Source organism: Leuciscus leuciscus (assembly GCF_965113295.1).
Source record: "Leuciscus leuciscus genome assembly, chromosome: 20".
In the NCBI taxonomy this organism is placed as follows: domain Eukaryota; kingdom Metazoa; phylum Chordata; class Actinopteri; order Cypriniformes; family Leuciscidae; genus Leuciscus; species Leuciscus leuciscus.
The window spans coordinates 5,494,895-5,511,758 of NC_138744.1; the positions used below are offsets into that span (position 1 = coordinate 5,494,895).

The 16,864-nt window shown below is 38.0% G+C and overlaps 1 protein-coding gene across 2 annotated transcripts in view; it reads left to right on the forward strand.

Moving 5' to 3' along the window:
- zfpm2a (zinc finger protein, FOG family member 2a) overlaps nucleotides 1–16,864 on the forward strand; it is a 177,859-nt gene that overhangs the window by 157,494 nt on the left and 3,501 nt on the right. For both annotated transcript variants that reach the window (XM_082150648.1, XM_082150647.1), the window contains 2 exons: nucleotides 15,232–15,438; nucleotides 16,293–16,514. In XM_082150648.1, the coding sequence (XP_082006774.1) occupies nucleotides 15,232–15,438; nucleotides 16,293–16,514 (429 nt within the window). The remainder of the gene's footprint in view (nucleotides 1–15,231; nucleotides 15,439–16,292; nucleotides 16,515–16,864) is intronic.

Here is a 16,864-nt window from a genome sequence, read left to right on the forward strand (position 1 = left end):
CCACAAATATCCATATTTAAATTAAAATTAGAAGAACTAAATGTATTCCGAGCGCCGGATTTGGCAGGAGTTGGGGCGTCTTATAAGGCCAAGCGAACTCTACAAGACAAAAGCAGGCCACCATTTGCATATTTCGAGACTTCAAATTTGACACGGTTTTATACACTGTACCCAAATAACTGCAGACTAGATCCTTCTGCGAACACACGATTGACTGGTCCAACTAGATTTTGTACAAGTCTGAAATTTATTGTAGCATCAGTGGACTATTCTGTGTGATTTGAAGCTTGAGAGTGGAAAGAAGTTGCTTATGCGCAGGTGAGATTCTCCATCTAATATATATTTATACCGTAGATAAGCAAATGTGCACAATATGATAATCGTACATGTTCATACCATGATAAACCAGTATACCGTTACAACCCTATTCTATATTAATAAATAATATGTTTATGAAAACTTTGTATAAAAATTGTTATTAAACAACTTTTAAAACTTTAAAAAAATTGTCCACAAAAACTAGCCTGGGAAAACCCAGACAAACTTACGGCAAATTTAGATTTGCTCTGCAAATAGTCTGGCAAAGAGCTCATTCAAGCCCATTTCTAATCCGTCGAAATCGCGGCACCAATCAGAAACGTTGAGGCGGGCTTTACACGATGACGATCGCTCTGATTGGTTTTAGGTCTATCCAATTGCACCCAAAGGCATTTGAGCGACGTCCGTTGGAAATGAGTTATTAATGAAGCTTTGCCAGACCATAACTCAGTTACTACTGAAAATGGTCTGGTTTTAACCAGGCTACACAAAAACCACAGCAGAAAAAAAAAAGGCAAAATGCTGTTAGTTTTAGTTATAGTATGGCATGACACGTTGCAGGACATGTCAGCTTTCTAAGAGTATAATATGACTACTACCCATACATTTAGCAGTCATAATCCCAGATATGGGTTTGATGCTCCAAAATTAATATTCTGTATGAAATGCATACATTAGCTGCAAAAATAAAAACACTGGCCATTTTGCATTGTTTTAGCATGTGCAAATGAAGGTTGCAGGTGTCACGCTGTCACTGAAGAAATGCTTTATGATGATAATGAGAAGTTGGGTTAATTTTCAGTCTCTGCCATCAAGCGTGAGAAGTTCACAGACCCGCTGTTCAACGCCCGCCCAAACGGGGCCACCGCGCAGATAACGTACGGGTGACGATGTCACGTGCCAGTGCCGGCGGTCAATTACAGAGACAATTGAAACCGTGAGCTAAATGAATCATTCAGACAGCATATCAAACGCAACCGCCACAGACTGGCATGTTTCACGTGTGTGTGTGTGTGTGTGTGTGTGTGTTCGTTTAAAAGATAAACAAAAGAGCAATCTACAATCCACTGTCATTAAAGAGCCTGGGAGATTTATGTATTTGACCCTAGTCATATTTAAATGGCAGCATAAATAAAGTTCTTTTGAATTGTGGTTGGATGAAGGCAGTGTATCTGCAAGACTTCACTACATGCTGGTGTTGCGGAAGCCACTGCTTGCCAAGGTATAAGCTTCTCGTGATTTTAAGTATGCAACTATACAAGCTGCTAACAAAAAGCTAACAATGTCGAAGCTACTGTTGCATGAAAATACAGTGTGTGTTCTTATCCCCTCAAGCTCAAATGCTCAAGCTCTTTAAAGCAGGATTCTGATTGACTGTTGCTCATCTGCTTATCGTTTCCAAAAATATTGTTTCTCTGTGCTACTATCGTTTACTATTACTACTGCTATTCTTTTATATTTACAACGATCTTTAGAACTATATATTTACCTTTATAGTTATTATCCTTAGTGTGAACTCCCCAACACTGATAGAAAATCCGGCTCATGATCAGGGACGTTTGTGCAGACAGCGTGATGGTGGAAGTGAGGTAATGGACATCATAAAATTGAGTTGTACAAGGTGTGCTGCACATTTCATAGTTTTTTTTTTTCTTTCCACCCCTGTTTTCTCTCCTCCTTTATGTGGAGGGAATAAAAGCCATGGGAAGAGACTTTCATCTCCGTAGGCCCAATGCGACAGCTAATCTTTCCCTCCTCTGCAACAACATTTCCACTCCAGTTCCTATCCACTCCAGATGTATTTGCTCTCCGCACCTGCTCGTGTCCCGTTAAGATTTAAACGGCAAACACAGAATGCCCAAGATAACCTGCACGCAGGGGCTTTTGGAGACACTTTACTCCCTCGACATTATTTTAAAAGAGCAGATCTGAGCTCTCCGCCGCTCGAGAGAGACGCGATTATCTGTCGCGATCCCTCTGCAACGCACCACGGCCATTCATCTCTCTCTCTCTCTCTCTCTCTCACACACACACACACTCATGCAAAGGCCTGATCTGAATTTAAGGATTTTGGCAGGTATGACTGTAGCGTCTGCGTTGTGACACTCTCATTCTGTCCTTCCTCTGATGAATTGCTCTCTGCCGTATGGAATCCTGCAAATCCTGCTCTCCGTCAAAGGCATTAGTGTATATCACTGCAACCTTTTCAATGCAGCACATGCATGTCCGCTTTCTTTATAACAAGGTCTGTGAACATACTTAGGGTCTATGATTATTGTCCCATCACCGATATTCAGCTCTTTCGTAACTCAGGGGATATAATTGAGTTCTCAGTTATGTTTCAATTAAGTATCAGCTTTTATATAACTTTTTTCTCCTCAAATTCCAACATAAATAGACAATAATTGTTGACATTTGTGACCCTGGTCCACAAAACAGTCACATGGGTCAATTTTCGGAAATTTTGATTTATACATAATCTGGAAGCTGAATAAATAAGCTTTCCATTGGTGTGTGGTTTGTTAGGATAGGACAATATTTGGCCGAGATACAACTATTTGGAAATCTGAAGGTGCAAGAAAATCGAAACATTGTGAAAATCGCCTTTAAAGTTGTCCATTTATGTTCGCGATAGTGCTGCATTCACTCATAAAAATTAATGTTCTGTATATTTACGGTGGGAATTTACTAAATATCTTCATGGAACATGATCTTTACTTAACAGCCTAATGATTTTTGGCATAAAAGAAAAATGGATAGTTTTGACCCATACAGTGTATTGTTGGCTTTTTCCACAAATATACCCGTGAGACTTGTGACTGGTTTTGTGATCCTGGGTCACATTTAAGAAAAGTGTAGAGCTGTAAGATTAATGTAGGCAACAGGGTGAATTTTATGAGAAATGTTTGAGTTTACATTGGCATCTGACTTTCGATTGTAGACGTTAGTGTCTTGGCAAAACTGAGCTCAATTTGGGACATTTGGCCTTTTATCTCAGGATACAAATGTTAGAAACAAGACGTCAGAAGTTTTTCTTTCCTGTGGGAGCCTTACATAATACATATACACTTCCTTTGAAGATTTTTTAATGTTTTTGAAAGTCTCTTATGCTCACCAAGCATTTATGTGATCAGAAAATACAGTAAAAACGTAAACATTGTTAAATATTATTACAATTTAAAAGAGCTGTTTTCTATTTGAATTTATTTTAAAATGTAATTTATTTCTGTGATGCAAAGCTGAATTTTCAGCATCATTACTCCAGTCTTCAGTGTCACATGATCCTTCAGAAATAATTCTAATATGCCGATTTGCTGCTCAAGAAACATTCCTTCGTTGAAAACAGTTGTACTGCTTAATATTTTTTGATGAAATCATGACTATTTAATTTTTTTCAGGATTCTTTGAGAAATATATAGAGGTCAAAAGAACAACAAACTCATAGTCCCGCCCTAAACTCACCCTATTGGTTGAGCTGACTAGGATCAACTCAAATAAACACAGCAATGTTTTGATAGTGTCACAGTGTTTACACTTTTCTCAGGGAATCAGTCTACAAACTGCCTACTTATAGTTATTAAGATGGCACAGGAGAAGTATTTTAACATCTTGTTAGTTCGGTAATGTATACAAATATATTTCATTTGACCTCTCTATGTAATGACCCTATTTCGGTCCCTCTTGGGCCGGTAAATCTGGGCCCTCAGGGCGGGACGGGCTCATGCGACGGGCTGATGTACCTGTATATTAAACACAGTAACTGTTTGCATTCTGCCTGTCAGGATTCTATTATGGAGCATGTGGCGCTCCTTGTTTTGATACAGTGGTAATTTAAAGAGCGTCTTAATTGACTTGATTTCTCCTGCATGCACCGCAGTGAGCCTTGTTGCTTTATTAGGCCACACACAATGCGCCAAGTTCAATTTTACCATTCATAATGAATGCAGTCGTGCCATTCAAATGCAGCCATAAGCACACAGCAGATAAGAATTTAATTAAATGTAGATTAAAACCAAACAGGAAAACACACTCGCTGATAATTTTTTATCACATCCCCTGGTCATATTTTTTTTCTCCTCCTTCGCACTTTCAACTTGTTCTTCCTTGGGCTACAGGACTCTCTCTCTCTCTCTCTCTCTCTCTCTCTCTCTCTCTCTCTCTCTCTCTCTCTCTCTCTCTCTCTCTCTCTCTCTCTCTCTCTCTCTCTCTCTCTCTCTCTCTCTCTCTCTCCTCTCTCTCTCTCTCTCTCTCTCTCTTTGCGAAGCTGCAAAAGTGAAGCACCTTGTGCATCTGGCTTTCGGTGCCCTGAGATTGAATGGAAATGCGAGACGGGGGACGGTCGCAGGTTTAATCAGCGGCGGGAAGGAGAAATGAGGGGCAGGAAGAGGAGGGGTGAATCACTAACTTAACATGAACCGAATTACATGCACAAACAAAATGTCATAGTGACACGACTGCGATTGGCTAGGGGAAATGCGACCTCAGCACATGTATAAAGTGTGTTTTATAACCATATTTAATATGAAATATTATATGATTTACACTGAAGCACTGCTACATATTTTTGTCACTTTGGCATGAATTCATCGCTCATGTTTTTACATTTATAGTGCCTGTAAAATTTTTAAGTTTTGTTTTCATTTTGATCAACAATAATCAATCATTTAAAGCCTGACTAACTTTTTTGGCAAAGTTTTTTGCTTAATGTCTTCTTCCTCTATAATAATTAATGTAGTAGCATTTTATTTTACAGTCCTGTTCCGCATGTACATATTATAGTAATTGCAATAACTGGGTAATAACTAGGTATTAACCCTGAACCACCCCTAAACCTAACCTTAACCCATGTAGTTACCTTATATTACCAGTACTTTCTTAGGTAACTACACTGTAAGTACACGTACTGTAAAATAAAGTGCAACCAATAACGTTTGGTTTGATATTTCGTTATAATAATGCAATGATTCAGCTGTTTTTAAGCATGTCCAAATACTTTTGGAGCCACTGTATATAAAGCATAATGACAGTTCACAAGAAATGTTAGTTTTTTTCTAATAACATATTAATCATTGTGTTTTGTGCTGCTAAAAAGATGAAATCTGTATAAATATAATGAAATCTTGTGCAGAAGTGGTTCACTGGACTAGCACGAGGAGTTTAGCAGATGTTTCGCGCTCATTAAAATGTTCCTGTATTCAGCATAATATCCTGAATCACAGAGTATGTTTGCTTCTGAAAAAAAAGCAGAGTTGTCCCCATCTGGCACATTTATCCCTGTAAATATTTTGGGGATATATTTGGGTTTGTTTTTTGACACCTCTCCAAACTCTTTTGCCATTTTTGTGTCATTTTCCAAAAGTGTGCTGCGAAGTGAAGCCTTTCAACGCATATCGAGAAGTTTTAATGATGCCGTAGGATTCTCATTTTAAAACAGTCTCTTTACCGCTTTATTTCTTTCTCCTGGGATCACCGTCTTGCCGCAAACACACGCACACCAGCTGAAGTGGGCACGTCCTGGCACAGCGTTCCCACCGGCGCCCGTTCCACGTTTGCTGTGGATGCCAGGGCTGGTGTGTGCTGCGGTGAGACCCAGCGAATCTGTTCCACTCTATTACCCTCGTGCCTGCCGCCCACCTTTACTGTGGGGAAAAGAGCAATTTCCTGTCGCAGTCTGTTTGATCAAGTGCTAAACCCTTATGATCAATAGAGAGACAGATGTCAGCTCCAGATGGCCGTATGGCAGTACCTGGGGCAGTGGACAGGCCGTGCCAGGACGACAGCATGGCACTGTGCAAGGGCAGCAGTGTCCTCCCTCCGCACCAGCCGACAAACGCAATTAGATCCTTTAGCCGCTGAATGTTTATTTCAGATGCTCGAAGCGACGGAGGACGTAATTAGCTTGCGCTTTTGCACAATATGTGGAATTACAGAAGGGTTACGGTGCAAGCAGTTCGGGTTTCTCAGGTACACTGAAAAAAATTTGGTGTACAAGCAATTTTCTGTCAGAAAATTCTTTTTACAAACAATTACAAAGAAACAGCAAGTAACACTGAAAAGTCAAAAAGAATGAAATGGTGTTTTCCTGTAAAAGGTACTTCAATAATACAGCCCTGCATCTTTGAAAAAAAGAATATTTGCAAAAAGGGCCTAATGTTATCCAATTTGATGATGAGTTTAAAAAAAAAAAGAGAGATGTCCAAAACTGTCTATTTTTGTTAAATAAAATTGAAATTGACATGAAATGAAATAAAATGTGAAATTATATGTACACTACCAGTCAAAGGTTTTGGATCATTAATTTTTTTTAATGTTTTTAAAAGAAGTCTCTTCTGCTCACCAAGGCTCCATTTATTTGATTAAAAACATAAAAAAAACTGTAATATTGTTAAATATTATGACCATTTAAAATAACTGTTTTCTGTTTGTTTTTGTTTTTTTGATTAAAATAAATGAAGCCTTGGTGAGCAGAAGAGACTTCTTTTAAAAACATAAAAAATCTTACCGATCTAAGACTTTTGACTGGTAGGTCAAATGTATGTGTATTGCGCAAAATAACAAAAGCAGTCAAATGTCTAAAGTTTTCAAAATATATCTTTTAAATTACAATCTGCAAAGGAGTGAAATCCATTTAATGTCCATGAACGTAAGTTTTTATAAATAACCGTTTTCACACAAAATCTGTCATTTTCTGTCGCTGTTTGGAGGTAGTAAAACATATTTGTATTCAATTGTAAAACAATATGTAGTCATATTTGCATTTTCTTCTGTCACTGGCCATAATTCTTACCTTGCAATTAGGATTAGGCATAAAATAATGTCATGCATGTGAAAATTGTCTGAGAATTGAACAAATAGTTGTGAATTGGCTCAGAGGAAGGCAGTTTTTCTGGTGATTAAGGGATAATACAAGACTTCTTAAACCTCACAGATGGTCGTCGAAACCAAAAATGCTACAAAAGCAACATAATATTTTGAGAGAAAGTGTGACGTGCTAGAGCAAAACTAGGCACTATTTTTGGAATCAGCGCTCCAAAATTAGTAAGCAACAAGCACTGGATTACATTCAGCAAATAAGATTCAGGACGGTCTGATATTTTGTTTACAACTTTGATTTTTTTTTTTTTTTACTCTGTATGATTGTAGATGATGTCTTTCTGCACCATTAGAAAACAAAACAAAACAGTTGCAAAAATAATTCGCCTTCAAACAGGTTCCCAAACCCTCTCTCGTCCACCATTGTTCAGCCAAACACTGTCTCAATTGTTTACTGTATTAATATCATAAAAAATGACACGCCTCATCCTTAAACGCCCCTTTGTCCCAAAATGCATTATCACTGTGAGACATCTTTGTCAGGCTCTCTTCCTGCGATCTGTCCATGTCACAGCGATCCTTCATCTTCCAAAATGGTTGACAGGTGCATCAATCTGGCTCAATCTCCCACGAAAAAACGTCATTGCCAGTCGATGTTTCCAAAGAGGAGAAGGAGCCATTTTTTGCAGGCCGTGCATTTGCATGAGGGCAAGCGTCCACGGGCCCATGTGGCACGGGGACGGAGCCATGTTGGAAGAGAACGGTCCCGCTGGATCCCGGCCGTTCACCTGCTCCCCAGCGTGGAGCATGCTGGGAAGGGGAAGCGGGCCACCGACCACAGCTGGGGGTCTGCCGCTCAACTCAACACTACCGCTCCCCGCTGCCACGAAGCCGCGACGTCCCATTAACGCTGATGGTCAAGACGGGTGGCGTGTGTGTGTCCCTCCCAGCGGGGGGCCGCAGTAAACACATGTCGACTAGCCGCAACCATTACGCGGTAACCTGACGAAGTGAGCGCTGATCTCGGTGAGAGTGTTTGCTCAACACTCTCATTTACCCTTGAGTATTTCAAATCTGTGTTCGGAGTATGGACAAGATTTTTCTATTTTTATTTTTCATAATTAAAAGCACGTACAAAACAAATGTGTAATTTCAAGCCAAATATATATATATATATATATATTCATTTTCCACTGCGGGATGCTTGCTTTTCATCCATAAATGCTTTTTTAACATTCATGTGATGTGCAAACAGAGTTTGGGTTTGGCGTTAAACTGATGAACGGGTGTGTTTTTATAATGCTAATTCACATCACAGCTGTTGCTCTAAACACTAAATTAAAGCTTTTGTCAGTGTGATTCTCGAATCTGCAAATGAAAAGTACTTCTAAAGGGATTTGTCAAAATCAGCTTTTAATCATTAAATAAACATCAAATTTTGACTTATAAATCATTCAGTATTATGAACACTCGTTTCATAATCGGAAACCTGAACTGATTTGAGCAGGAATTTTGTGCAAATGTTAATATTGAGAACTTTTCTGACCTATACTGAGGAAATACCAACATGTTTTATAATTTTATATGATGACAACTGTCATTGTATTTTCTTGAACTCTGGAGAATGTGAGCATGTGTTGAGTAATTCTCCTGATGCAAGGAATTTTTTGCTTCCGAAAATACTGTAAGACAATGAAATAGTTGAAATGCTTACAAAGGAGTGAACTCACTTTTAAGAGGAACAAGGAAGGGACAAGTAGCTGTGTGTCTGTGTTTAGTCTCGTGTGGTTTTGGGATGAGCAGAGAGAGAGTTCTGATACTGTATAGGTCAGATCTGTATTACAGTATGTGAACAGTGCCCCCTTATGGCCATACACAGTGAGTGTTGACATTGAGACAGAATCATATCAGTGTGATGATGGCTTATCAGTAAACGGACTTGCTGCTGTATTGGTTTGTTGTGTTTTTGGTCTTATAATTACTGAGGTTCAAACTGTAAGTGTGCAGATTCACGTGTAGTTCAAAAACTAGTGTTAGCATATGATCATCTCTCTACTTAGTTTAGTCTGAACCCAAGCAACCCATTTTACATCCATTATCTGATGTATTTCCAAATGAAACACAACTAGAAAGATTTATCTTATCCATTTGGGAATGTATTGGATTGTAAAGACTGCATATGGTAAATCGCTAACATTAAGACCAAGAACATGCATGTGGGTCACTTTAGCATCTCTATTATTGTTTCTTTTTCTTTTTAATTTTTTCATTTTAATTTACCACATCTAGACTATTTCTGAGGCAAAAATGAGAAATTATTTGCTGTTTGTTAATGTTGGTATTAGATTTTTTTTTTTTTTTTTTTACTTCACACTTTACTATTAGCAACTTAGTGCATTCTGCCTGTTAGCATAGCATTGTGAGAAGCATTTTTGAGAAGCATTTCATCTCCTTTTAATAGCTGATAAGCCTATGCACAATTACTTTTTTTGGCATTTAACATTGTTTCGTTTTTTCTCCCTGCTGTCTAATCAGATTTCCACCCTCCATTTAAGAACTGCTCTCTTACTTGTTTTTTTTATTAGCCTGCAGTTCTTACGGAAAGAATCAGAGGAACAGAAAGTCATAATTTCATGTTGTTCCTTATGCAGAAGATATTAACAGAACGGAGCTAGTGGAATATTTTCTTATTTGCTCTGGCTTTGCATGTAGTGAATGAATTATTAAATACGGAAGGTCTGAAGGTAAAAGCCGCCTGATCTTTCTGGAACGAAGACACAATTTACACATCAAATACACCATTATTGACACAAAATATAAAGGATGCATTTGCCTTCCTTTGCCCCAGATTTGTTTTTTTGGCAGTGTCATTTTTGGCGTAGCGTTGAGGTTTGTGCGTCACGGCCTCCGATGCAGCCTTTTGTCTGGACAGATGGGAGAAACAAACACAGATATGTTTAACTATGCATTTTACAGCAAACTATTAAAGTCTTCTACTGTTTACACATGCAAACATTTGAGTAGCTGTCCTCCGGCCAGTTCATTAGCAAACCCTTCTGTCGGCTTTTGCCACAAAAAGACAGAAAAAGAGACGGCAAACGAGCGCTAGAAAGGCTTGTTTTGTGCTTTTACAACACGGTCGATCTTTTAAAGTGATCATTCAAAGTGCTCGTGCCCTGCATTAGGTGCCTTTGAGGCTTTCAGACGACGGCTCATCCTGGTGTGTTTGATTAGAGCGGCGTGGACTTACACATGTAATTGCATAATTCTGAACCCCCCTGTAATTCCTTTATGTGAACATCTTTAAGTAAGTGTTTAAAAGCATCATTAGTGCGAACGAGGGGGGAGTTTGGGCCGCGAGGACGAGCCTGCGCTAGAGGATTCTATACCGCGAGATTGTATGAAAAGAAGCTTTTTTTTTTAAGTTATCTGGACTATGTACAGGATACCGGGTTTTGATTGTTTTAATGAAGCAGCTGGCGTATTGTGTGTCCTTAATTCCTCCATTGTTTTTGGAATATGTCATAGTTCTTTATTCTTTTATCAGGTGCGCTGCAGGAGGATGGAGACAATAGGCTTCATTGCGACTGCGTTGGCCGCGGCACAAAGGCCTTCTGCTGCCTTCAGACAGCTCACAGGCGAAAGCAGCACCGCGCTGGCTACGCTTTTCACCAAGGGTCCCGCGTCCCTCACTTTAGGGCTGCCCATCGACCTGTGCGTTTCAGTGTGTGAACTTACAATGGCACAGACAGGAAGTCTCCATCTGAACTGTGGTTGTTCTTTAAGTTTGACTTTCTGACCCTGCGAGCACCTCGAGTTGAGGGCGAGAACCAGTTGGAAACGCTGGCCTGATCTCCCATGATGTACTGCACCTGCGAAGGGTTCGAGCTCACTGCATGAGGAAGTTAGGTTTTGTTTGACATGGAATACTAGAATACTACTCTTACTGTTGCTGCTTTATTAAGTAGACATTGTGCAGAAAGCTAATTTTCTACTCCATTTGCCAAAAATGTGAAGTACAACAGAGTCACTGTATCCATCAAAGCATAGTGCTCAGTTTGAGTGTGATGGAAGAACTGGAAGTAACATAATCTGCCATTTGGGTGCGCGTGTGTGTGTGTGTGTATGTGTGCATGTGTTGCCATAACATTTTTCACAAAATTGGATTAAAAATGCAAAGCTTTTATTTCTAAGATGATAAAGGGCAGCAGTGTGTTTTTTTTAACTATACAGTAGGGTACGAGACTCCAGTAGTCTCTGGTAGGGTCACAGTTGGGGGATAAAATGCTAAATGCTAATAATTGAATGTATAATTACAGTATGTGCCATTAATCATATTAATAGCAGAATAGATACTGTAGGCATAATAGCTTTTAATAGGGAGGAGAAAACATTTCCTCATATCTTTTGTTGAAGTCAAAGGTCTTCCATCCAGTGTAAAGTATTCTGAATCAAAGTCATGAAAACTTCAGAATTTAGAGATATTTAGGAACTAGATTTTTATTTATTTATTTTTTAAATGCCACTATGATAATTTAGCATTTGTTGTGTCTATGCAGTTCATGGTATACTATTATTGATTAATATTAATGGTATTGAAAATTACAAAAACACTAAATTACTAAAACTGAAAAATACATAAACTAAAATAAAGAAATAAATAAAACTTAAAATTACTTTAAACTTAAATTAAAAAGAAAACTGAATATATATAAAAAGAAAAAAAATATTGTTAGTTTAAAAAAAAAAGTTGAAATACAACTTAAAATGATTTAAACTAAAATAAAAGCTCATTCAAAATATTAATAAATACTATAATTTTGTTTAAATAGTACTAAAATAACACTTTTATGATACGGTTTTTGGTACTTGGAGTTGTTCTAGAACCTGTAGAAAACCTCTGCTGTAAATCATAAACTTGCAGCCTCAAAAACATCTTCATCGGAGAAGGACATGACTGTAACACTTAATATCTTTCTGATTCTTATTACACCTTATTTCTGGGCAGTCGAAGTTTGTCAGTGATTCGGGTTTGAGATGTTGAAACTGGCCATCCCACAATGCCGCAGCGGTTGTGGCACCCTGCATATTCTGGCTTCTTTTCTAGTGCAAGTAATGAGTTCTTCATGCAACTTCCAGCAGTATTGAGCAGGCAGAGGTGACCTGCGCCCTCCTGCTGTTGCAGGTGACAGTTTTGATCTGCGCTGATGGCGACGGTAGTTTTTGTTATTTTAATTAGGAGATAAGGAACGAGAGAGCCTCTCCAGGCAGTGTGTGGTGTGTGACAGGATCCCGCTGATGAAGAGGACCCGTCTGAAGAGCGTGTCTCCCCGCTGCAGATCCACACGTTGATAAGCTGCTCTTTCTGGCAGCAGTCGCGCATTTTTTTAACACACTGAAGCTTTCGCAGTCAGTGCCTGTGTTAGAAAGCCATTTCATTCACTAACTTTATTTCTTTCTATATATCTGATCTGATTGTATGATATCTTTCATTTTTGAGCACCCCTGAAAAATAGAACATTACAGTGATTATTCAATGATTTGACTGTCAACAGTCTGACCCAAGCAGTGTTGGTGATTAGCAGTGTTGGGGAAAGTTAATTTTAAAAGTAATGCATTACAATAAAAAAAAAGCAGCAACAAAAAAAGTAACTAACTGCTTTAGTTACTTTTTATGAAAATGTGTTGCGTTGCCTTTACATAAATTTTTCTCACCTATAGGCTGGGCTTTCTTGTTTTTTTTTTTATAACAAATCTATTTTTGGCTAAATGTAAAAGCCCTTTCTCACCAAAAGTGAAATGATTAAGCTTCAGGCTAAAGGAAATGCAAAATCACAGTAGAGTGTACAGTAGAGGGCGCAGCTCAAATAAACCTTTCAGCTGTGCTGATATTCTGGATTACAGAAGAATAGCACGCAGGAGTCCAACATTCATACACTGCAACATTCTTACTTCAGCAATAAATAAAAATAAAGACAAACGTGGTCATTTTTGCTTATTAGTGGTTGAATTGGATCTTCGAAGGTCAGCTGCAAAGACATTGCTTAATAAAGTGAGATTAAATACATAAAGTATATTTGAGTAATTTAACATAATTAATTATTGCAGGTTTGCATTATATTATGAGTTTGCATTTATTAATTTTGAGGAATACTAAATCTGTTTTTGTGCTGGTGAGATGTGCCTGCTCACATTTAGTGTAGAACTACAATAACCATGTGTACACAGCGCACACAACGCCTCCGCACGATTTCCCTCGACATGAGGACAGGAGTGCTGTCAGTCAATAAATAGGAAAACAAGGTAACTCGAAAACGAATCCGTTACTTGTAATGCGTTATACCCAACACTGCTGATTAGCTTTTGCACGACTACATGTTTTTATTAGTCAACTTGACCAGCAAAGTAATTAGTCAGTGTTTATGTTTGCCTTTTGTAAATTTTCCTAAATACAGGAATTACATTCCCTTCCTGTTTTTCTCTCATTACCTTTCCTCCCAACAGCTGGTCTGAAAGCACAGCTCATCTTCCCCTCTGAAGCTCAGTCAGTGTGTTTGAGAGCTAACAGAGAGCTTTAATTAATTGTCCAGCTTCCCTACTGAAACAATGTCCTAATTCTGCCATTTAGCATCTGCGTATCATGGTTTGTTGTTATCTCGAAAGCCAGATTTTTTGTAAATAGTCATTTTTAAAACTTTAATCTCTTGAATGGCAAATGAAGTGTGGCTGAAATCCTTCCGTGTGTGAAGATAAATGCTATCTGAGCTTAAACCCCTTCCACTGACTTCCATCTATCCCTCCCTGCTTTTCTTTTCCTGTCTACTCTGAGTATATTTAAAATGATCAAGCAGAATGTTTGATCTGAACTCCAAATGTTAGATGTGCAGTAGACCTTAAAGATATACCATGCCTTTAAAGCAACATGATTAATTAAAGCTAAAGTGTGTAACATCACCACCCAAAAAGAGTGATTTTTTTTTTTTAAACCCAATTCCCATCTTCCATTAATTGGGACAGATTGTACCTCCCCAAACTCTTACCATTTTTACCCAGTGTTGCTGTGTCTGGCTGTCAGTAATGTTTTACTGCAAAAGTGTTTATGAATTTATGGCTGTCTTGGAGTTTCCGGTATAATTTCGAGATAAAGTAAAATTAGCATTTGATGGAAAAAAATATATACAATTCATAAGAGTGAAAATGTATAATAAAAATTCACAATTTTTAGTTTTCTATTTTAAGATATTTTAAAATAGAAAAAATCATTGTCACATGATCCTCCAGATGCTGATTATGCTGCTCAAGAAAAATTTCTTATTATTATCATTGTTAAAACCTGTAAACCGTGATACAATTTTTTCAAGATTATGTGATAAATAGAAAGTTCAAAAGAATAGCGTTTATTTTGTTAAATTGTGTTGAACCAACTTAATAAATGTAAGTTCCTATGTCATATTAACTTGTAAAAGTTATGTATGCCATAGGAAACTAGTGTGTTAATATGCTATAGACAATTTTGTTTATAATTATATAAAACATAAAGTATGAGGAAGTAAGAAGAGGCTGATCTTAAAACTGGCATTTGCACAGTTATTGCTTATTGAGTAAAACAACACAAATCATGGTCATCATGTAACCACCCACAGCATAAGCACACCACCACTCTTCTACACAATGGTAACCTCAAAACTCAAAAAACATAACTGAACTTTAAACTCTAACAAGTCTTTCTCTTTACTGAAAAACCTACAAAATAACACTTAATTTCACAATTTACTCTCCTAATTCAGTCCCATGAAAAGCATGCTGGGAACTACAGATCCACTGCCCAGGTAGTTATATCAACAAAAATGATTAATGTAGTCCCAACACAAAATGATTAAGTTATCTTCCATTTTACTAATTTAAGTGGATTTAACAATTCATTTTGTGACAATATGTTTAAGAACTGTGTTGCAAATTTGAACAAGCAGCAAAAATCTTAATATAAATGCATCATAACAATGATCAAACTACTTTTACATGAAAAACATTTGCATACATTTTAAACTGAAGTGTCTAAATGCAGCAGTAATGATGTGTCTATTATTCTGTGTCACACAGGTGGTCAGTTGTGGTGCACCACTACCAAGAACATGATGGAAGGCGAGGAGCTGGTGGCATTCGCAGTGGACTTTGACTCTCGATTGCAGGCGGTCAATCACATGTCTCTCGGTGAGGGCATGTACCCAGCACGCCTCCTGGACACCATCCAGCTCCTGCCCCAGCAAGCTGCCATGGCCTCCATATTACCTACAGCTATAGTCAACAGTGAGTTTAGTCAACTCTTTCTGTTTACACGCAAACTCAATAACTGTCCAAAGGCATCATAAATATCAAGACTAATAACTGTCAATGTACCTGTACAATAAAGCTGTAGGGTTTGGTCTTGCCGTAAAACTTGGCCCCAATATTGCTGCATATGGGGTTTGACCTGTTCCGGCGCTGCACCGTTAAGCACTCCAACCAATCATTTGAGCCAGTTCAGAACAAACTACACTGAAAACAGAGTATGCGGTAGTTATTCAGAGATTAACCTCTACTGGAGGAACAAGATGTTCTGCCCTTCCGTTTAGGGGTACAGTAAACATGTCTGGACTCTGACCAACCTTGTAATTGCAAAATTCAAGCCATTTGCAAATACTTTGTTTGTTGACTTTATCAGTGAGGTCTGGAGTTCAGCTTGACACAGAAGATGCTGCTAGCAGATGGTGCAGTGTTTTCATTTGCCCTTGAGGAAAGGGCACAAGCCTACTGGAATCATCTCTGTTGCCATGCAACATCACAGCAGAATTGTTATTTAAAACCATTTTATTAGACTATTTGAGTAACTTTTCCATCGTCTTCCAACAGCCGTAAATATGAACTTACATACAGCCATCCCAAACACTCCTAATTCCCCTTCTGATATATCCCCTATAGGGATGAGATTAAGGAATTGCACAATTCCACCATTCCAGGTCCACTTCTGAAGATAAAATGAAAAAGAAAAATAAATACAATTCCATAGCCAAATGATGAGAATTTAATGAATAAATATAATTGGCACTACAAACAATAAAAACATAATATTATATAAAAATAAACAAATTAATATAGTTGACATGCTTGTATCTGTGTTTCAGAGGACATCTTCCCCTGTAAAGCATGTGGGATATGGTACAGGAGTGAGAGGAACCTTCAGGCCCACCTGATGTATTACTGCAGCGGGCGGCAGAGGGAACCAGATAATGTCCCAGAAGAGACTGATGCCAATTCCCACCAAACTCCCAGTATCTGCCCTTTCCCACAATGCAACAAGAGCTTCAGCAACCCACGTGCTCTGGAGATGCACTTGAGCTCACATAGTGAGTACAGGGTATTCTGTTATCATAATTACAGTAAATTTTGACAGTTACGTTTTTTTATTTCTCACAATCAATGATTGCATAGTTAACTTTTTAATTGTTAATTTAGCTTACTCATCACCCATTCCTATTTTGTACTCATTTAACGTCAAAAATAGCAAATCAGCAGCTGAACCCAGCCAACCTGAACATTAATGAGAAAGATGATTAATTTCATATTATATTGATATTATACTATTAGTTTCACAGCATGTTTAGTAAATAGATACAAACAGATCTATCGCAGACACAATGTAAAATTAGTGGAAATGCTAGACTGACAAAAAAACAACTGTCTTTTTTCTTTCTCA